The sequence below is a fragment of the Ciona robusta genome, chromosome 14 (genome assembly GCF_009617815.1).
Source record: "Ciona robusta chromosome 14, ASM961781v2".
NCBI lineage: Eukaryota > Metazoa > Chordata > Ascidiacea > Phlebobranchia > Cionidae > Ciona > Ciona robusta.
In genome coordinates, this window is record NC_143248.1 from 5,041,073 (window position 1) to 5,064,062 (window position 22,990).

General features: G+C 36.7%; 3 protein-coding genes across 4 annotated transcripts; 2 read left to right on the forward strand and 1 right to left on the reverse strand.

Annotated features, from left to right (window-relative positions):
* Nucleotides 1–1,667: 1,667 nt before the first annotated feature.
* LOC149725286 (gamma-2-syntrophin-like) lies at nt 1,668–19,786 on the forward strand. 2 transcript variants are annotated; one of them, XM_089892919.1, is made up of 12 exons: nt 1,668–1,933; nt 2,301–2,402; nt 2,907–3,045; nt 4,353–4,535; nt 4,975–5,272; nt 5,536–5,665; nt 6,240–6,386; nt 7,961–8,123; nt 8,527–8,591; nt 17,539–17,631; nt 18,140–18,250; nt 18,687–19,786. In XM_089892919.1, the coding sequence occupies exons 1-12, from the start codon at nt 1,748–1,750 to the stop codon at nt 18,861–18,863; spliced, it is 1,794 nt and encodes a 597-aa protein (XP_089749045.1). In that variant the 5' UTR covers nt 1,668–1,747; the 3' UTR covers nt 18,864–19,786. The 2 variants fall into 2 exon arrangements, with proteins under 2 accessions (XP_089749045.1, XP_089749046.1); XM_089892920.1 differs by having other exon boundaries at nt 1,895–1,933; nt 2,326–2,402.
* Nucleotides 9,931–16,076, reverse strand: LOC149725287 (uncharacterized). Its single transcript, XM_089892908.1, has 11 exons — nt 15,778–16,076; nt 15,441–15,520; nt 14,227–14,404; nt 13,637–13,787; nt 13,203–13,394; nt 12,856–13,018; nt 12,437–12,598; nt 11,800–12,374; nt 11,418–11,564; nt 10,948–11,074; nt 9,931–10,585 (listed from the first exon to the last, which is right to left on the reverse strand). Exons 1-11 carry the CDS (start codon nt 15,924–15,926, stop codon nt 10,185–10,187), a joined length of 2,325 nt encoding a protein of 774 aa, XP_089749034.1. The 5' UTR covers nt 15,927–16,076; the 3' UTR covers nt 9,931–10,184.
* Nucleotides 19,787–19,923: 137 nt separating the features above from the next.
* LOC149725288 (putative methyltransferase DDB_G0268948) lies at nt 19,924–21,574 on the forward strand. Its single transcript, XM_089892939.1, has one exon. It carries the CDS (start codon nt 20,324–20,326, stop codon nt 21,257–21,259), a length of 936 nt encoding a protein of 311 aa, XP_089749065.1. The 5' UTR covers nt 19,924–20,323; the 3' UTR covers nt 21,260–21,574.
* The last annotated feature ends 1,416 nt before the right edge of the window (nt 21,575–22,990 follow it).

Sequence of the window (22,990 nt, forward strand, 5' to 3'; positions counted from 1 at the left end):
CTGTAAGAATTCGATCTAAGCCCCAGGCTACATCGTACGCGATGTAACTTGGTCATCATAGTAATAATAAGGGCCCAATCTTTTTTTAAAATTTGAACTGTTCGCCTCATTGCTGCTGTGGTTACTATCTGAATCAGAATTCGTACCGGTTTGACCTCTTTCTGTGTCTGTTGTTACAACTGGTTTTTATCAGCAACACAAAAACGGTGTTTTGTAAGGCTGGAACGATGCTGCTGTAGTTTCGCAACAAAAAGTTTAATGACACGCAAAATGTTATTTATGACACGCAAATTGTTATTTATGACACGCAAAATGTTATAATTTCGGCGCTGTTTTAATCAGCTTTGAGTAAAGTTATTCTTTTGTTATTTAACTAATGTGTTAAATAACAAAAGATGAACCAACTTACATATTTTATTGTTTACGTGAGATCGGACAATATAAAACGATTATACAGTAGGGTGGGGGAAAAGGGGACACCTTTAGCACATAATATCTAAATGTCTTGATCGTGTTTTAAAAAATTAAAAACAGTCTAGGGGAGTCGCGAGGATACGCTTTTATAATTCTTTGCATTTTCTTTGTTTACTACCAAATTGGGCGATAAAATAGAATGAAAAGGTGTCCCATCTTTCCCCAACCTACTATAATAAAGCATAAGTGCGATATATATATAGTAAGGTGGGGGGAAGATGGGACACCTTCTTACTCAACTTTCTCGTCCCATTTGGTAGTAAACAAAGAACATTCAAAGAATTATAAATCCGTATTCTCCTGACTCCCATAGACCGTAGTTAATTGTTTAAAACACGGTCAGTATGTTTAGATGGTATGTGCTAAAGGTGTCCCATCTAACTCATTACTATATATAACATCTTGATTCATGTAATTGGCGGAATATTAACGCAATTATACAGTGTTTTACTGCAGCAGTGGGTTTTCTTTATAGCTATGAATGTAGTTTGGCGAAACTCCATCATTCAGCGCGAAAATATTTACATCAAAAATAAGTCGTTTTAGTGGGCACATGGACAATATATGTATGTGTTTAATTGTTTAACGTAACTTTGATTTTTTTATTCAGACCCCTAAAATCCGAATATTAACTATTAATTAACCATTTTAAATTATTGTTCAGTTTAAATATTTACATTTCCCACCAAAAAAGTGTAACACGTGGCATACACGTGTTTTGGGTAATCTTAGGTTAAAGTCTGTTCTTTTGCTTTGTTTATTTCAGATTTGACAAATAATTTCACGCAATGTTTCAGTTTTTATAACCTCGTCCCCATTTACTAAGTACACATGCAGAATGTACGTCGGTTTCACCGTTAGTGGCAGTGCGGGTTTAAAATATAGTATAGTTTGTTGACCCTGCTCAGTGCAGTCAGAAAAACTGCGAGACGAGTCACGTTAGTTATCACTATCAGTATGTCTTTGTATACTGAGTTATAGGCTCAGGTAGGCTGTACAGAAAGAAGTCTATCTTTTCACGTATGCTTTGTGTGCCTACTATGGTAATGCAGACTGGGCTATAATATATACTACAATATAGCATGTACTGTACAGTGTTTGTAAGTGGAGAAATATATTGTAGGCTAGCTCAACAACAGAAATGAGATGATTTTTGTATGAAACGTTTCAAATGAAAGAATATTCATTTTATTAAAGAGTCACATTGTTTTATTTTCAGTTAGGAATTGAATTAGTGATAAAACCAACTTAACTTTACCTGGGTTGTTGTCCAATGAAAGAAGCAGTCCTAGCCCTTCGAGATGGAGCAGCCGAGAGAAAAGTCATCGTAAAACTCACCGACAATCAACTTATTATCAACGATATTATTCCCGATAATTCTGTTTCGCTTAATAAACCAACTAACCAAACAAATTCCATCAGTCCAGCGTCTTGTGTCACACCAACATTTTCTAGACAGGTAGTAACTTCAATAACACCATGTTTTAAAGCACTAAAATTAGTTGCTTTTAAACAAACTGACAATCAATAAAACACGTAACTCAACTATGTTTTAACGACTGCTATTTTTTCGGTATTTTTTAATTATCGTCAGTATTATCGAAGAAAAAAATGAAATTTAATATTATTGATTGTAAAAATGTTAATCTTAAAATTTTAGATTTGTGCTTAATACCAGTCTAAAACGTTTTTTTAGCAATGTTTTGGCAGATTTTTATTTAAATTATTATTTTTTAAAATATTTTTTCATATTTTGTGAAGCGCTAGTAAAATTTTTATATTTGGCCACTATTTGAGTCTACATTTTTGAACATGTTTATTCACAGACCACTGCTTCAATATCTTCAACAGAGTCAGGATCTCGTGGAGCTTCTAAAGATACATCAGATCCTCTTCTATCAACAGATCAAACTAATTCAACAATCATGGTAAGAATAAGAAATATTTATTGTTCAAAATCATATCACCCAAGATGTATGAGACATAATGTTGTATAACGTTGTTATATGTTTGCAAATTATAGAAATCTTTATTGTTTACATTTAACATGAATAAAATAAATGTTAAAAGTTTTGGACATAAAAATATATATAATTGATATCATATTATTATCATTATGTGATACAATCTAGAACTGAAAAATCAAATTTAGAAACCCATAAACAGTTTGAAATCTAAACAAAACAAAGTGTTTCAAATTAAAACCAATTTTATCTAAAAGCATTTATTTAATTAACGAGTTTGATTTATTGTTTGTTAAATTTTAATTGTATGATTGATAAGTGTATAGGTATAAATAGACTTAAAATCAATTAGTGCTGGCCCTGGAAAGTATATTCTTTCCATTAACAAAGCAAATGCAAACAGACAGAAGTACTTTACCTTAATTTAATTCATCTGATAAATTGTTAATGCTGTTTATCAATTATCAGCCTACTGGAAGCGATGTGCCAGGAGAGAGAGTCGTAAAAATTAAGCGCCAACCAGGTGGTGGACTTGGCATCAGTGTAAAAGGTGGCGCAGAGCATGGAATACCTGTCCTTATTTCGAGAGTTTTTCCAGGCCAAGCTGGTAAGTTGAAATATTACTTTTACAACATTACAACAACACTTACGATTCCCATTGAAATTCAAATTATCGTTTTGATTACGTGCTATGACTTGTAGTCTGCTTACTCAAAGAGCATATAAAGCAGCTGCCCAAACAGAACAAGTGGAATAACAAATCCCAGGAATTTGGGGAACAATAACACTGATGTTGTAAATGTTTTTTTTGTGTAGAGTAATTGAACCTTTACCCACTGTTATGTTAACTATTTGGACTATTAACTTATTGATACTTGTAGCAAGAATGTGAAATAAAGCTACATTGTTATTAGTCTGCTATAGATAAGTAGGTGTTGGTATTTCTATGCTTATAAATATTTAATCACAATTGGGTCGCTTCAAAAGATTGATTAGTTTTTCGGCGATTGTTACCCATCTGTGAAACCTGTATTATAACACAGTACATGTTTGCTATCGCTATGGGTGAATAGGCTTGACATTTTAATGCACTTTTAAGCCTATGTTTGCCCTTAGCCACATGCTTAACTTCTTATGTATTATTTATATACAGGACATGGTGCATTTAAACTGTTTAAGCGGGGTAGGATTAATAGTTTTGCACAACAGATTAGTGTTTACACTACAGTACCACCTGCTCAAAAAAGTGTAGAGTATTGCATTGAAAATTTAAACATTTTACCTTTTGACAAACTAATGGCAGCAGTGTATGAATAGTAATATTAATGAAAGTGTGCCAGATGTCATAAACTAGTTATCATTATTATTGGGTGGTGGCGGAATTGCCCAGCAACATAATAGGCTTAATAGCACATGGTTTCAGTAGTATTGATATAGGTGCTATTGCGGGCACTTTATATTTGACATGGCTATGTTTTTGTTCATATATCGATATCGAATATATATTCCATAGAAAAGTTGGCTTAGTTGGGGCGAACAGCCGTACTCTGGACTTAATTTTGTGCAAAGCAAAGAAATAAATTGATAGTAATCTAAAGTTAAATATCTCAAGCTTTTGAATTGAGTAACTTTTTTATCTGGGTGGCTGACAAGGATATGTTATAACATATATCTTATGTTCCGTTATACACCTTGTGCCTGCTTACAAATAACCACCTATGTAAGTTTCTGGGTAAACGTTTTGTGGGTTCTGACAAGAATAATTGTTATTACATGGGCCTTCTGTTTCATATACCTCAAACCCACCTATGAGTTACCCTTACCGCATATACATTTGTTGGTCAAAACTCTGGTGGATTCTAGCTAAAGTCCAACCCTCCTAAACACAAAGATGGTAAACCCAATATTTTTCAGCTGACCAAACCCATCTTCTCCACCCCGGTGACGCGATACTTGCTGTTAATGACAAGAGGGTTGACCGTATGATGCACGATGAGGTCGTTTCGGAACTCCGACTTTGTGGGGCTGAAGTCGCCCTTACAGTCCGTGCTTTCGACGGAGCGGGTCACGTGCTTCGACCTTCAGTGTCATCGGCAAGTGAGTGAGTGAATTGATACTGTGCATGTTTCATTAACCTCAATTAACCTTAAATGAGAATGCAAATCAAACAACCAATTAAACTGTGCATGTTTTAATTGTCCGTAATTATTTCAACGGTATGTACTCTATTTGGTGTTTAGAGCAGAAAAGGAGATGATATTTTACAGTCTACACTATAGTTTGTTGTTTGACTTGCATTCCTAATTTAAAGTTGTAATTTTAATTGCTTACAAGTAGTAAAATATGACTATTTTTAGCATGTTTAACTAGTTTAAAAAAATGCCCTTTTTACACCTTTACCTTTTCAAATCTACATTCTTTATTTTGCTTGACCACCAATTAAACATTCCGCACCATTGATTCTCTCTCACGCCACTTGTTATTATTTGTATGTTCCCCTCCTCTGTTACGACACAATGGACGATGACGTAAGCAGCTCCAAGTAAAAACTCTACATCGTCCGACCAGCCGCCCACAAACAATGAAAATATTCACGAACATTCGAACGAGAGCGCGCAAGACGCGATCGAACTACGCGCTGTTATTGCAGACGCGAAACACCGAAATTTCGGCGACGTCCAAACAGATCCAAACAGCAGCACTCACTTGGATTACCGCAACGACCCTAATGCAAGCACACATCTTGAATATTCAAATAACGAAGGAAAAGAAAAGATCTATGCACTCGCGTTCGCAAGATTGGAACGCTACATAAATGGCACAGACCAAAGCAGGTATAGTAATACTTATATATATCCAGAGTGAATATTTCACGCTATCTAGATAAGAGTTATGTTGTAGTAATATTTCACAAGAATCGAAACCTTTACTAATTGCATACAATTACATTCAAAGGGTAAACTTGGTTTATTTATATAAAAGATACAAAATACAATTTCATGGATGAGATGATGCATTTAGTTAAATATGATCCTCAGTGTCGCATGTAGATATTAATTAGTATTGGTTAAATGTTTTAATTGCACCATATACGCAGAAATAATTGCTTCGAAGTCATACCACACGAAGGCGAATCTACAGGGCTTATAATTTGCTCGAATAAGAGTGAGTTAAACGAATGGATAAGCTCGGTAACCGCGACTATTCATAAAGCAACAATGTCTCAGGTAAACGTCGAACTTGGGCTTATTATCAAGGTGTTCTGTTAGTTTAGTGATTACCTTATCACATTGTATGCCAACTTCTACCAGTCGCGCTGTTATTCTCTCAGGCGGAACCAATCCCTATTTTGCAGCAATTACGGAAGCAATTTACTCTACAGCTGACAATAATAGATTTGGTTCCGTTATAATACATTGGCTTAGGAGAACACTTCGTGCACGTTTATTGATCTAAACACTGCAACACAACGTTGCCACCTTGGCTTTGTTGCATTCACGTTTGCAATCCTATAGCAACGTTTTATTCCTGGAGTGTTCAAACAAATTGTTTCCCTAGATTTTTCACACTTACAGTTAATTTAGTATACTTTCTTTTACTATTCGCTAATACCCTTGTAATTTACGTTGCAACGGGATACACTATGGTTCATAGTGTTTAGATATGCATAGCCAAATACGTCGATTTATTTACTGGTACTTGCATTAGATTAGAGTACCAGCATTTTTGCAGCTATATATTACTGATAGGGGATTGTCACTATGCGTGATATGTAGTATTGATATGTGAACTTACATGCAGACAAATGACTCTGTCACCCAAGAACGCAAAGTGTCTACACAAGGCTGGTTATCTGAACGTTCAAATGAAGCCAACATCACTGAGAGATGGTCGCCTCGCTTTGTTGCTATCAGAGTCGATAAGATTTATATCTTCGACACCCCGCCTGTAAGTTAAATATTGCGAAGCTGTCACGCATATATTCCTACATTGTATATTATGCACTTTTAATATCTGTAAAACTTCTTTAAAGCGATATAACTGCAACTACAATCAGTATAGATTAATCAAGCCTAATCAACGCGCTATGGATTATCACTTTTAATCACTTTTTAGTCTCCTTTAAAAAATCAATAATATTTTTCTTTACGTCATATCCAATATGATAATGACTGTCTGAGTGTTAAGGTTTTAGAAACCGCGTCGTCTTAATTAAGCCTCATATTTACTTTTCTATCCTGGACTTCATTAAGTGTTGATAGCGTTATTAACACGGCGGTAAATAGACTTCTGTGTCTATTGTCTCTTTCCCACGACCCCGGGATCACTCTTGCTCGTTCGCGATTTAAATTGATTTAACGATTGACGTCAAGCCCTGGTCTCAACTCACGCCCGCATTATCGAATAAATCGATTTAATTTTACCAACGCTGCTGCAGAAAATGCTATATGTTGTATGTATGGTATCCAAACCATAATATAAACAGTAGTATTGTAGACTGTTCTATATTATGTTCGTTGTTTTAAAATTGCAACCACTTTATAACTTAAGCCTATAAGAACTATTCAAACCGTACACGTCAGTTACTTTTATAGCAATCAAAGCAAAATGCCAATAAAATATAATCTGTTAAATATATCAAATACTCAAGATTTAATAAAAAGATATATACAACTACAATAATAGCAGACAGCGCCTTCAGATATGCATAAAGTTGGTGACAAACTAAGCGACACTTACGAACATTTGGATCGATATTTAAGCACTTATACGCGCGCTTTCCACTTACCTTTGTGTCTATGCTTCCGTCTTTAGCCATTCAAGTGTGTTAGTCGACCCAATGTAAACATTCGCTCGTTGTTTTCCGTTTAGAGCCAAACGAATACTTGTGTTGTTTTTTTCGGTCCAAACATTCCACAAACAAAGGAATGTAATTTTCTTTCAAACTGATTTGGGAAATCCCACAGGCGTATAATTGAAATTACGACACAATGATATGTCGGTATAATACGATACGAATACATTAAAATGGCAACAAATACGCCTTTCAGTGCCATTTGGAATTTACTGTAGTTTGTTTTCGTAATTTTAAAACTAAATGTTCGGTACGATTTGTGTATGAGGGTACATAAGCTCTGTTTTACTTGCTTAAGTACGTTCACCTTTCAGTCCAACAGTTTCATTTGTGCGTTACAAATTACCACATTACCAAATAGCATGTACCAGGTGTCATTGGGTTTAGTGTTACATGTTCAAAGCATGTAATTGCTTCCACCCGTATATTTGGATTGGTTACAGTGTACCCGTGTCCCTTGCCATTACCGCTTCGCCACGGTAGTCACATTTATTACTAATTTATCAATATCAATCTCATTTAAAGCATTTAAGCGTGGTAACCACGTCATGCTTGCTTTGCACTGAAAACAGAATAGATGGGATCACCAGCTATATTTGAAGTTGAACAATTCGTTAAACAAATTTAGCTGTTAGAGATTTAAACTTTTTCATTATTTTTTTTTCAGGAATCCGAACTCGATTGGGAACAGTGTTCCCGAGTTTTTACACTGTACGAATCTTTGTGCAAATCCCACCTACCACCCAGGCATTTGCTGGACAATAGGGAACACTGCTTGAGCATTCAACATAGCACGAAACCTCCAATCTATTGCAGTGCCCAGTGTAAAGGTAGGGGACAGGAAATCGTTGAAACGCCAAAATCAATTCACTTCAGGACAGCGGACGTTTTATTATAGTAGACCGACACCGCCCCTCTTACACAAATAACGGGTTAAACTTTCACTCCAGTGCACCCAGAAAAATAGCAGGATATGTTAATTTGATGCAACTTTTGTTTTTTTTTTGCCGTATTCCTTCCCAAATGTATAATCCATTTCCCCACCCCTGGTTTATCAAGCTTAAATTCAAAGTTAAATTCAATTTAGTTCATTCTGCCCTTTAGCTTCGCGCCACCCGGTTCAACTAATTGAATCATGAATTTCATCAGTGGAATTTATTACTTGTGGGATTTGAAACTGACAAAAAAAACATTGTAAAGTATTTTTTTACATGTTGCACTTTTTACCCTCAGATGAGATCACGCTATGGGAGGAACGCCTACAGAAAGCGACCCATGAAGCAGTGTACAAGTTGCAGGTGGGAAAATATCAGTTTAAATGCTGTGTTTGTGTTTTACTCAAAGTTATACGGTGCGTTTGCTAGCTTGCTAACCGTCATAAATTTCTGTGTTGTCTAAAACACACGTTTAAGTTTACATAGTATAGTTGCTATCCATTATATGGCCATGTTGAAATCTAAAACATACGTTCAAGTTGATGTCTATAAGATCTTCTATGGTAAAACTGGCTCGTGATAAACAGGAAGACTTATAATATAGGAGTGCTTGTCACGATCACGTAAAACAACATATCCCCCCTTACAACAAACACCCGTATCGCAATTACACGCACTCTTGGCCTAAGCTATGCTTTCTCTGTAAACAAATTGTATATCACCTTGCTATGGTGTATGCTGGGTCATGTATAGGGCTCGGAATTTTCATTAACTACTTCTTAAAGTAATCCTGTGAGGGAATAGCGGTGTCCGGTACGGTTAATATGTAACTGCCGAGCATAAGCACGTCCACAGCGACCTCGCCTCAACACGCAGGACTTCTGCCACTCATAAGCCATCTAACGCTCATAAAGTGTCCACGCACGAGTTGCGTGTTTTCAAATGTAAAATAAACATACATTTTGACGACGCTGCATTAAACCACGGTGTTTCTGCAAGTTCCTAAAACAACAATGTTTACACTAGTTTAAAACATACAATAAAAAATCTCTATTGCGCTTAACATTCATTCAACAAATCAACAAAGTGACTTTCAAATGATACACAGGGTGTGGAAATGACGATTGTTGGGCTCTCCGCATGTGTGTATAGAAATCCTAATGTATACACTTTATTTCTAATTCAATTGCCGGGCACGTCTTGACTCTGTAGTCTAGTTTATATCTCAATCAATAGAAATAGTTTGTTGACATCACGTGTCCAGGTGTTATCTGTTTTAATACCCACGAAAATACCTCGACGCGTCGTATATATTAAAACTCTGATGACGTCGCACCGTAACAGACGCTGTGCCGGTCTAAGTTCGGCATACACCTTGTATGCTCAGTAAACAGTAATTTAAAAAGCAAACACCAATTCAACAAACAACTCGTAAGTCCTTCACCACCGCTCGTAGATTGTAAATTGTGTCTTTTTTCAAATTCCCACATGACCTAATCAACTGCATTGACCTTGTGTTACTTTTTAATCGTTATATTAAAAACATAGTTTAGTTAGCAAAACTATTTTGCTTCATGTAAGCATTAACAGGTACTATAGGTCACTACATTGGCTTTTTCTATAAAACAATTCTCTTTTAGTGTTTTTTTTATCTAAAAAAGTCGATCGCATACGCAACTATCTGTTCTAACACACACAGCAATATATTTAGATATTTCTTTTATTGATAACAATAGCAAAAGACACGTGACCATGCGTCTAATTAAAAAATCGCTTCGTCTTTTTACAAATTGCGTTCAAGTGGCACAAGAAAGATCAAATATCCCAAATTCATTTAAATAACTTAAATACATTTCGAACATTGTAACTGTATTGCGAGGACCACTGCGGCAAACCAGCGCGATGGGAATTGCAGCTCTTACATGGCAGGTGTTTGAACAAGTTGCCACTAAACTTCTAGTTGTTCTCTCTCATGTCTTGGTTTATAATAAGCGACTCGCCCAAGTATCTGATACGGACCTCACCCAATCCTCTATTGTTTGCTTCTACTCTGTGGTTTGTCACTCTTTCACTGTCCACAAACGACCCCCCTCCTCCGGAGAATCCATCCACCACTCCTCCGCCGCCTCCGGAGTACCCTCCCGCTCCTCCTGGAGCATTTTTCGCCCCAGAACCTCCTCCGCCGAACCCCCCGTTATAGTTAGCCCTGTTGTTATAGTTGTAAGTACCACCAGTACCCGGTGCCGTGGTGTCAGCTGGGTTGTTGGTTCCTTTGGTGGCGTATGCTGGTGTTGGGAGCGGCCTAAATCGACGATCCGGTGAATTGCCTCCGTTTCTCATATACCCTGCACCACCGCCTGTATAAAAAATAAATATTATATAATAGTAATAAAGATTTCCACAAGCTATACCACCCATCATAAGCAGTAAACTTTAGCAGACTATCAGGTAAATAGCTGAAACCTTACCAATGCATCACCCAGTACGTCATTAACATGTTTAAATTTCTCCATAACTTTTAAACAGATTTGTCTTTTCAAGACATCAATTATCGAGGGGCAGCATAAAATATAATTAATTTCAATTTCTAATTTTTCATTCTATAAGGTTTATAGTTCCCTTGCATGCCATGCGGAGGCTTGAAATTTAACCCATAGTTGGCCCATTCCCTTCTTTAGTGGATACTTTTATTCTTCACAAGTTATAATAATCTATATACCTGGTGTGTTTCCACCTCCCGAGCTGCTTCCATGTTCCCCACCTCCACCATTAGTTCCACCCCTTCCCTCCATGTCAGTTGTTACCGAGCCTGACTTAGCGTCACTTGTTATGCTGGCGTCACTAATCTGGGAACAACAATTGATTATTGGAATCCACGGTAGTGTTTATGAGAACCCTGGGTTTAAGTAATTGAGTTTCGTCGCTTTAATTGTCATCGCAACTTTACACAAAGCTTAAACTTTCCGGGAATCCCATATACGTTTTAGAAATATGAACCTAAGTTAAACAGTTAAAGCAAATATACTTGTTTACCGACGTTCTATTCAATTCATTCTACATTCCCCCAATTCTACATCATTGACTACATTCTCAGAAACACTTCGAGTGATCAGTTCCCGCTTAAACATTTTTAATTAAACACTGACTCACATACTGACGACATTCTAAACATAGTACGACAACACTCACCCCGTAGTTTGTCCCGCCGTTAGGTGCCGCTGCACCTCCAGCACCCCCAGATACAATAAGAGGTCGTTCAGTGTATTCGCCATCCATCATAATAACGAAGGTTCCTCCTGATCCACCGAACATGAGACCTCTCTGTCCGACTAGGATCTATAAATGCAAAGATATTGTTAACTCCCGATTCCTCAGCTGTTAACCTTAAAGGGTATCATTTTTTCTCGGAGTTCAGTGTAGCGATAAGGTTAAGAACATAATCGCACTGTTTGCATGAGCGAAGTATATATTGAGATATTGGTGTTTTGTTGGGCAAATGGTAAAAAAGTGGCCTAAATCTCAGGCCCGTTAAAAATTTATCTCCGCTTAAAATAGAATCCTTTTTTCTTACCTTCATTTGAACTGCGCCTCGTAGATGAAATTCTCCAGACGCCACAGCGCCTCTCGCGGTTCTGTTCACTATCCGATGGTAACCGCCAGGTGCTTTGGTTGTGATGTGGTATCGACCATTCCTTGGTACTCTCCAAAGTTGCACCCCTCTTTCAACGCGTACGTGAACATTAGAACCAGTATACGTTGAGTTACAAAGGCTATTGGTTGGCCCGACATGCCCCGGCCGCTGCCCGCAATCGGTGAACACGTATAGATCAGGATCTGTCGTTTGCACAACCACTGCTGTACCGGTATCCGTAGAGGTGGCGGAAAAGTCTCCGGTATATGCAGGGAGTTGACACATTAAATTTCGTGGTTGAATTGGACCGTTTGGACCATCCGGATCAACTTTGTAAACCCTCGTGCCAACAACTCCTGCCCGTCGCAAGGCAGCGCATGAGGGCACAGACATATTCGCATTCCATTTGCACTTGAGCGCCCCAATTGTTAGCCTTCCCATCTCACCACGGTTGGTCGCTACATCACCAAACTTTAAAGCTGTTACTGGAAGCTCGCTCTTATCACGAAGATAACCTGAAGATAAACATCATCAACCCAACTGTATTGCAACAAACATCAAATCAATCCCTCCATACCTTCGTCATAAAGCCATCTTTCTACGTCAGCATCACAATTGCATTTCTCTCTCGCATCGTAACATGAGGAGTTCATACCACATGCACACTTGCCGCTACCTGGCGCTGCTCCACCCCAGTAATTCATTCTTTCACCGTCTCTTGACTCCCACCAAGCGGTTCCTACAATGCATCAACATATTTGAAACCAATATGGTAATTCTAATTCTAATTCTATATAGTTGAGGTCTTTGGGCGAGGCACGCCGCGGGACATGGAATTGAGGCCAGGGTCGGCTTATAACCCCAGAAACAAATGTTATACACAAAAAACTCACAGTCCTACCCATCCATTCTTTTCCCACTCTCACATTATCGGTTATGTTACAAAAAAAAACTTTAAAAAAGCTCTAAAATTAAAAAGTATATACAATTACTAACCGTCTTTAAGAAGTTTCGAATCCAAACAATCATATCTTATCTTCTGTTCACAAGCAAGTGAAATCGACATCAAAGCTTGGATCTGCTGCATGTTTGCTTGTGCATAGTTGACTGCCACCCGTAAACATCCTGGTTCGTCACAACCTTGTATCGTACGGTTGGGCTGGAACGTTCAATGTATACGAGTTATTTTCACATAACTATCAATTTAGGTTGCCTTTCTTACAAAGTGGTAACATATCTCAAAAGGCACGTAAATGTGAAGGTGATTTCAATATCTAACGTTTCCATTAATCGAAACATGTTTGTATTCGACTCTCAACGTACAAGGTCGTCGTTCACCTTACCTGTATATCATTCTGTATAACTGTGATTCCTGTCGTTGGGTCTGTGTCCATATCACAGTAAACCATGAACGGTTTCACTCCACCCTGACCGTCAGGATCTATCATAGCATGACCTGATGTTGTATAACCCCACTGTCGTATAACTGCACACGATGGAAGATGCTTGTTGACGTCCGAACAGTTCTTAGCACGCTGTTTAAATGAAGATATTTCATGAGCTATACTTTGTCGATGGTTCCTTTTATCTGTACCTTGTCTTAATAATAGTATAGTAGGGTGGGGGAGACAGGACACATATCCTGATCGTGTTTTAAACAATAAACATCGGGCTATGGGAGTCGTGAGGATACGATTTTATAGTTTTTTAAAAGAATAACCTCAGCAACAGTACAACTTTAAAAATGTAATTGTTGGTTTACAATCTTTGAACTTACCCCTAACTTGGTGTAGTTTCCCCTCAACGATTCATGTTGAGCTTGCAGTGTTAGCAGTTGTTGGCGAATTGCCGAAAAATCTCTTTGTAATTGTGTGTGGTTTCGTTGCAAAGGCGCAAATTGATCTTGTATTGACAGAAGCCCAACCCGCCTGAGTTAAAAACGTTCATGTTATGAACCAGTATAATGATTTTATCGTTGTATCTTCACCAACGAGTTTAGTTAACCTTTAGCAAAACTGTGTGGTCGTTTTTTCTAACCACCATCCCGAGCATGCTGTTTACTTAAATTACTAAATCTTCCCCCCAGGCGGATGCTGTAGTTTTCCATTCGATTCCAAAGTTACTTTTTGCTTGGGGTACATACCAACGGCAAGCCTGAGTTGCGATTTCAGAACATATTATCCAAACTTAGCCAGGACGCAGCAATCCGATATAGGCAGAACATCTTGATATTTGTTAATATCACACCATAACTAATAACGATTACCAATATTGGTTTTAAATTAAGTATTCATGAACTACCATTCTTGCCTCCATACTACACTTAACAATACTTTGCAAAATACAGTCCATCGTCTTAATACTTACTCGGTTTCAAGTTCATTGTTCCGGTTTTGCAGTTGTGTGTTGAGATCTTGCAATGTATTCTTTCGTTCTTGTACTTGAGCTAGTTGTACTTCTACTCTTCGTAAATTTCTGTTGGTGTCACTACTCTGCTGAAGTGTTCGGATCTGCTGGTCGGTGCTGTCTTGACGTCTTTTCAAGTCTACGGAATAAAATTCCAACACTGATTTCTGACTCGTGGTTTAGAAGTATTAGTGTGTGGTATTTGACGGTTTTGAGTGACGTTTTGTGGGTATTTTAATAAAACTTCACTTATGTTAGGTCGCATATCTAAAATCCCGGAGATCCGGAGACGTACTAATGCAAACCTGTCTCTAATGTGTTATGTTTAATTTATTTTGTTTACAAACACAACTTAAAATATTATTAAATAGTAGACTGTAAACAAAGTCAAGTGCTAATGCTCTTGGCTTTTTCACACGTAATTTTATCAACAAGCGTTTAGTTCCACTATATCACTACTTCATGTTGTACTTCTAGTTTTCCTCGAATATGGACGTGATAAACCTTATACGCGTTGAAATATACGCTGTTTCCCTGCCATTCTTGCACAAGGAAAAGAGAGTTTCTAAAACGTTTAAATAACTTATACCAGAGTGTCGCACTGACTAAATCTTCCCGATAGTTTTCTTAACTGTCATTATCTGTTATAACTCTGTCATTTTTCAATTGGTTCGCATATACAGAGCGCAGTCAAATTGAGCGAAATTGTCACGTTTTGAAGTCGTACCCTGTTATTTATGTAACTAGACTTACAACTTAACTGCTTTACACGTCGTTCAACGTGGGAAAGCAACGTCTTATATATAAATGTACAGTAGTTGCAAATTGTGGTATTTTTACACAATACCACTATCAAGTACAGAAGGGTTATAAGTTCATTATCTCGCCAAGTGCTGGCCGGCGTATGAACAGCCAACCAACCAAGGACGCCGACTTTTGCATTCAAACACTAAATACACCGTATCGCGGCAAATGGTTTTAGAACACCTTTTAATCAAAAATGAGTTCATTACTTTATAAATATATGGGGGCGCAAAGTTACTTTGACATTTTGTATTATAGAATCCCTTCATTCTATGGGTGAAGTGTGACGACAAAGCTTGCCATTTAGAAAAGCAAAGATTTTAGCCAGAGTTGGCTCGTTACCTCAACACCCATACAGCAATTATATTTACCTTGTACTTGTCTTTCTAATTCTCTAAGTTCAGCTTCCAACCCTGGGCATCGATCCCTGTCCGTCTTCGGGACGATGAAACTTAAAAACATTAAAATCCAAATTAACAACTCGTAACTTGACATTTAGAAATAAAGCGATTAACCTATAACGACATGAGTATTATGGTATAATGCTTATTGACATACATTAACCTGTGCCAAAAACGCTCAGAAAATCACGTTAAAACGTTTCCTAAATCTGAATTCGTGTCTGCTATGTATACATACATATACACGGTCTATTTTCAAGTTAATTAACCTAAGGTGTCAGTAGCTTCATATTCCTATACAACTCACCTATAAACACATTGATTTTCATTGGTGTATCGGTTTAAGTAGTTTGCGCAATGCCCTTGTGGTTGGCTCGTGGTGCTTTGTCCGTAGACTAAATATGGTAGCAATGCATAGGTAGATAGTAGATGTAGGATGCCTTTCGAATCAATCATGTTGTATTTCCCAAGTTAAATCAATTATAACTCTTATTAACACTTTGGTTCTAAATAATCAAATAGAAATGGCGCCCTGGGCCACAGACGAACACGTATATACCCCTCTCTATTGGTAACTAACGTGGTCTGTAACGTAAAAGCAAATTATTGTATATGGTTAAACGTACACCGTTGACACCTTGTTAAAAAAACAACTACAAACAAAAAACTATAACCACAAACACAAAATCTGAATGCTACGCGTACTACCTCGTGCGTTATACGCTGAAACATAATGTCTTATTGATAAGCATAAGTAATATATCCTTTCTTGTCTGGCTTTGGTATAACAACTGTCTTAACGTCTAGTAAAAAACTGCGAAATTCCGTAAATTAGTTATTTTGTGTCCATAAATATGGGTATATAGTAACTATTTCCGGGTAAATTCACGAAATTTTTGATCTCTCTAAATACTGAACACGACAGTTCGCTTCTATCTTCGCTTTTCTTGCTTCTTGGGGAAACTATACAGCTGATCGTGTCTCTATGCCCTGCGGCTTTATTCTCTTCTCTGTGGTAGCTACTTGCCCGTCCAGTTTGTGACTACAGTGTACAATTCATGACGCAACAGTAATCGTCGTCACCGCTTTTAATTCGACGGTTAATTGTCCCCCGTCCATTTTTAATTGTTTTCAAAACTTGCTCCAGGCTGGTGACGATGCCCAGTGGAATTAGTCGTATCAAAACCTCTATTATGGTGATGTTCTAACCATGTTTTTACTCGTCTATGAAAACTTATGTTGTTCACAAACTCCCAGCCATTTTAAATAACGTCAAGTCTACTGAAGACACCTTTTCTCAAAACTCGTAACATTAGTATGCTTGTCTGTTGGAATTGGGTAATTTGTGTTTACAACCAAATGAACCAATACAAACACAGAATCAACTTTTCATGGACATTTTTCTTCTTCTAACTAGTTTCTCTGACATAGTAACGTGTTGCAGGTAGCACTACAAGGTTGTAACTTTTCAAGTGATTATCTCATTAACGTTGGAAACGGCTCTTAAACTCGGATATAGCAACGATTAAACCACTACGTACCACACACAGCCCAATTATCGTATCCGCTTGCTTTGACACACGAAAGTCAAGGCGTTTTGTTACAGATATTGTCGCATTATTTTGAGTAAGTATATACTTGGTGAATTTACGTGGCATTTTAACAAGGGCTTTGGGGTAATCTTACATTTATAGGGGAGATTTGAAGCCAACTCCTCAAACTCCTCAAATACATAATGGTTTCTTGACTATTATTCTGCGAAATAATTAATAATGACGAACATTCAGAAGAAAACACGTGTATACTTACGCTTATAAAGTAACGTTCGAAAACTTTGCGCTTTTTTTGTTTCCTTTAATTTTTTCTGCGACTTTGACCACAATGCTTTAATATCTTAACGATTTAAATTCTCAATATGAATAAAAATAAGCATGCAAATTGTTTCGTAGCGTCATTTATATGTGACAGATAACTTCGCACGTCTCGTAAAACAACGGCGCGAACTTTATAACTCTGCGACAATAGAGAGGATTATAGTCGTTTTTAACTGAACGATTTATTTTCACAGAAGCAAAGTTACGAGTGCGTGTGTAACAACCGAAAGTGTGAATTCATCATTCATTTTAATCACGGCTTCAAACTAGAGGATAGTGTAGCACAGGTATTTATATATGATGGGAAATTATAACACGTGTGATGTATAAAGTTAGGATTTTTCATTGTCTCTTCTGCACATTACATACACTTGTATAGTGAAGCAGTCTATAACATCTCGGTTTATATAGTAGGATGGGAGAAGATGGAACACCTTTAGCACGTAATATCCAAATATACTGATCGTGGTTTAAACAATTAACAGCGGTCTATGGAAGTCGTGGGGATACGGTTTTATATTTCTCGAAATTATCTTTGTTTACTACAAAATGAGACGAGAAAATAGAATGAAAGTGCGTCCCATCTTCCCCCACCCTACTATACTGATATTTCGGGGTAAGATGGTTCATGTTTTGTTCGCTTCCGTTGTCCCGTATGGAAAAAAAACTTTACAGAATTATATAACCGTATCCTCACTACTCCAAAATTCTAAAATAGCGTTGGTAATTGTTTATAAAAGGATTAGGAAATATCACTGAATTAAATACTCTAATATGAGTTATCCAAATGCACAGGAAACATTGTGGGAATATAAGTTCTCTCAGTTAAAAGGTTCATCTGATGATAGAAAAACACAAATCACATTTACATTTCAAAACAGAACAACTGGTCAACTGGATAAACAGGTGAACGAATTAAGTTTTCACCATAATTTAAAGGTCTCTTGAACGTGGCAATTTTGGCACCTTTATATGTTTCGGGGTGCTCTCTTAAGTGCATGTTGCCAGTAAGGGGTCCTAAATACGCAAGAAATATGGTTGAAATCTATTATTTTTGTTTTGATGATCTCCTATTCCCATTCTTTATGTCTGTACCATTTCGCCCCAGCAAGACCAAAGTCATGTGCGGCAAATACAAGCTGTAATATGACACATAACCAGATACATGTAAAATAGGGGTCGATTTATAACACAAATAACCAGTTCTAGCACACCACTCTAAGGTTTCTAGGCTTAAACCCTGATTCACAATCTAAATCTTAGGGTTAAGTAGATGTCGTTGATAAATTTCCATTCAAAACACATGTATAAGATTCAAGTTAAGATTATTTTCTATTCACAGTCCTTCACATCAGAGCAAGCATACCCCCTTCTGTTCTGTGTCCACGCTTTCCTTGCTGCTAAACTGGCGCTTGTGGATCCCGGGTTTCTTAAAAAAGCTAACAGTGCGCATGCGCAAAACCATCCGACGCCAGCGGCACCAACTCTTACCAACGGCAACGCGGAACTTTCTTATTGATGACGTCATTATAGTAATCGGTGACGTCATCACGGGAGTTGAAAAACCGTGATTTTTAAATTGATTTGATCAAAAGTTAATTTAAAATGGCGTTTACATCACAGCGTTGCTCATTTTTTTCAACTTCAAATAATGTAGCAAATTTTTACAATTTTTTTTGTTGCGAATCGCGTTTTTATGACGAATGTATACGATCCGTACGCTGTATGTAAACGCCGTGTTCCCGGCTTATGTTCCTGCAACGCAATTTATGGTTTGTAGTTCCGATGTTACTATTGTATAAGAGCGGCATCCTATATCCTGTATATGAACCATTAGTGTGGTGAGCAATCGAGTGCCAAATCTGCCTTTTTCTCATCGTTATTTACCATATAGCGTGTTAATTTCTATCTATAATTTCAGAATTCTACCTATCATTTTAATGCTACGATTTGAACATTTCTAGACTTCACGTTAGAAATTAATCTGTAAAAAAACGGTATCTGTACAATTTATATACAACTTAATAGCAACATATTATAATGGCCACAACAACCAACATTTTAATTCTATTAGAAGTCCCCCATGTACTATCTAACTATCAAATTTAGGTGTAACACAATCATATACACTCAATCTGTAGAAACATACAAGGTGCTAATGCAAAGACGCGGCCAACCGAAACACCTCGCGTTTAAATCCTCTTGCTATCGCCTCTAGAACGCTGGAATATTGTGGGTGATGCTTTTGCAAAACCTGCGATTCTTCAATGCGTTCCGAGGCATCTCTCGTTCGAATGTTCCTTAGTTTTTATCCCGTTTTGAGCTCTAGGCTCATGCAAATAATGTGTAGTCACTTTTCGCCATCGTGTATTGTTTAGACCGCGGCTGGTCGAACGGTGTATTGTATAATTGTGACAGCAATAAATTGGTGTCATGAGCTTACTTATTTTGTTGTTATAAGTGAAGTACTTGCAACCAGCAACAGTGCATGTTCGCGTATAAAGTTTTGGGCAGAGAATTTAGTAGAACTAGAAAACAGTTGATGACCGAAGTTAAAAGTATTACAAGTGACAAAACCACTGATTCTTGGAATTTATTCATAAGTTTACAAATGTTTCGCCCCTGACTTCATGAAATAGCAGTTTTTAAGCGTTTTTTGTCTGAATACAAATCGTTAGAAACTTTTCGTTGCATAAAAATAGTTTGCGAATGTTAATTGGTTTTCCTCCTTCGTGTCTGAAGGTTTTACCAAACGGAATTGACCTTGCCCCGAAAATATGTTGTTTCGCTGCAGCCGCTTATTAGGGTAGAGGTAGACCTTCTTGCTTATCATTGTGAGTTGCAAAAAAGATTGTTTGAGCAGTTCTGGAGAACAAATATTTGCTCAATATACATCGAAAACTGGTGTAGTTCACATCTAGTGTTGATAGAACCAGCAGTTCACATCTAACGTTGGTGGAAACAACGCTTTGTGTTAAGATGGCAGAGAACAAAGAAATGAAAGAATCTGTGCTTAGAAAGACGCTGTTTCAGAGCAAAAACATGGCGCAGATGTATTCACTCTACAGAGACGTTTATCCTGATACATTGGCACCAACAATAATGGAGTTCGTGCATGTTCACAACAGAGTTGTTGGTGGTGCCAAACTTGGACGGATGGTTGAAGTTGGCTGTGGCAGTGGGCAAGCGATTAAGAAGTTTGTTTCTTATTTTGATAATATTATCGGAATCGATATTAGCGCGGAACAGATTCAAGAAGCCGAGCAAAATAATCCATTTCCCAACGTTAGCTATGCAGTTGGAGACGCGTATAAGCTGCCGTTCGATACAAGCAGTGTTGACGTCGTATTGTGTGGCGAGGCGATCCATTTCTTTGACGTTGACAAGTTTTTACGTGAGGTGGCTCGTGTCCTTCGTCCTCAAGGCTGCGTAGCAATATTTGGATACTGGATGCCCGTTATAACACCCGTTGGTGTGGCTGATGCATCTGAAAGGGACAGGTTGAAGAAAATTGGTTCAGAATTGGCAAGAAAGTGCAAAGTCGGTGGATGCTATATGGAAAAGATTAAATCACATTTAACTTGTGAATATAAAGACATATATGAACAACTATCTTCGCCTGTTAAAGTTCATAACACTGATCTCAAGTCGGACCTGAAATGGAATATATCTCAACTGCTGGGCTATTTTAACTCGCTATCACCATATAACTTGTACATGAAGAAGAAAAGGGAAGATCTCGAAAGAAAAGGTCAATTTTCGGAGAAGGAATTGGAAAAACATGACATCAATGAAATTTTTAGGAGAGACCTGAGAAAAGCATGGAATGTGACAGATCAAAACGATGTAGATGTTTGGATGAAAGTGGAGTTTGGTATCTTTGTCGTCATGGGAAACAGACCAGTGTACAATTGATTATCAATAGATAAAAATAATAAATTTTAAATCAACGAAAAAGCGTGCCTTTTTTGTTTGCTGGGTAATTAAATACTTTTTTTTTACTTGCATTTGTTCACTTGCCGATGCCATAGTACAACAACGACACCACGTGACCACTATTCGCCCATGAATGCACAGATACCGTTCAACCCAGAAATGCAATACACAGTGCTAAGTATAGTAGAGTGGGGGAAGATGGGACACCTTTAACACATAATATCCAAATATCGTGATCGGGTTTCAAACAATTAACAACGGTCTTTCGGAGTCATGAGCATACGGTTGAATAATTCTTTAGATGTTCTTTGTTTAGTACCAAATGTGACGAGAAAATAGAATGAAAAGGTGTCCCATCTTCCCCCACCCTACTATACATAAAAACGTATCCTATGTTCATATACGAAAAAAACACCGCAAGGTTGTTATAGTAGGATGGGGTAAGATGGGACACTTTGTCAGACGAGATTTCTTTAAATTTTTTTACGGATACCCCTTTATTGATAATCATAAAAAATAATCTTGCCGAATTATTCGATGGTATTATCATACAGTTTGATTTGTCTCATGAAACTAGTTTTAGTTTTGTGAAAAATATGAGGATATAAACATGAGAAAAATAGGCAGGTGTTTCTATTGCCAAACTATGAAAGGTTGCTTTGTTTTTACTTCAACAATTAATAGATCAGAGGTTATTCATATAATATAGGCTACCGATAAAATGTTTAAAACAAGTAATTGTACTGTTTTAAGTGTTTTTTTTTTAATTAAGTTTACAAATTTGAACAAAATTGTTGTGTAAACTAATGTAAATCAACTTTTTTTAATAAAATTGTAATTTATATGGCTCAAAACGTGGTATTGTATTTACGAAATAAAAATTGTTTCGAATTCGGTTTGCAAACCTTGCAAAAAATTGTTGCGTAAACTTATATTACCCAATATATTTATTTTGCATGAAACAAGTATTTGCAATGTTTTAAAGTGAAATTTTTTTCGAATTCAGTATGCAAATTTGAACAAAATTGTTGTGTAAACAAATGTAAACAATTTTTTGTAAATAAAATTTTAATTTTCTATTGCCTAAAACAAGTAATTGTACTGTTTTAAAGTTTTTTTTTCGAATTCGGTTGGCAAAATTGAAAAAAAAATTGTGCGAACTAATTTAAACATTTTTTTTCTAAAATTTCAATTTTATGATGCTTAAAACAAGTATTTGTACTGTTTTGAAACATCATAATTTTTTAAATTTGTTTTACAAATTTGTGTAAACCAGATTTTTGGAATAAATTTTAATTTTGTATTGCTCAAAACAAGTAATTGCAATGTTTTAAAGTGATTTTTTTTAATTCGGGTTGCAAATTTTTTAGTTTGGGTTGCAAATTTGAAAAAAGTTGTTGTGTAAATTAATATAAACCATTTTTTTATTAAAATTTTAATTTTGTTATGCTTGTTAAGCTGGTAATTGTACTGTTTTAAAACCCATTTTTTTAAAATTCGGTTTGTAAATTTTGCAAAAAATGTTGTGTAAACTAATGTAAACCAATATTTTTTTGGAAAACTTTAATTTTATATTGCTTAAAACATGTTATTGTATTGTTTTAAATTGATTCTTTTTTAATTCGGTTTGCAAACTTGACAAAAAAATTTGTGTCAACTAATGTAAGCCAATTTTGTTTTAATAAAATTTTAATTTTATATTGACCAAAA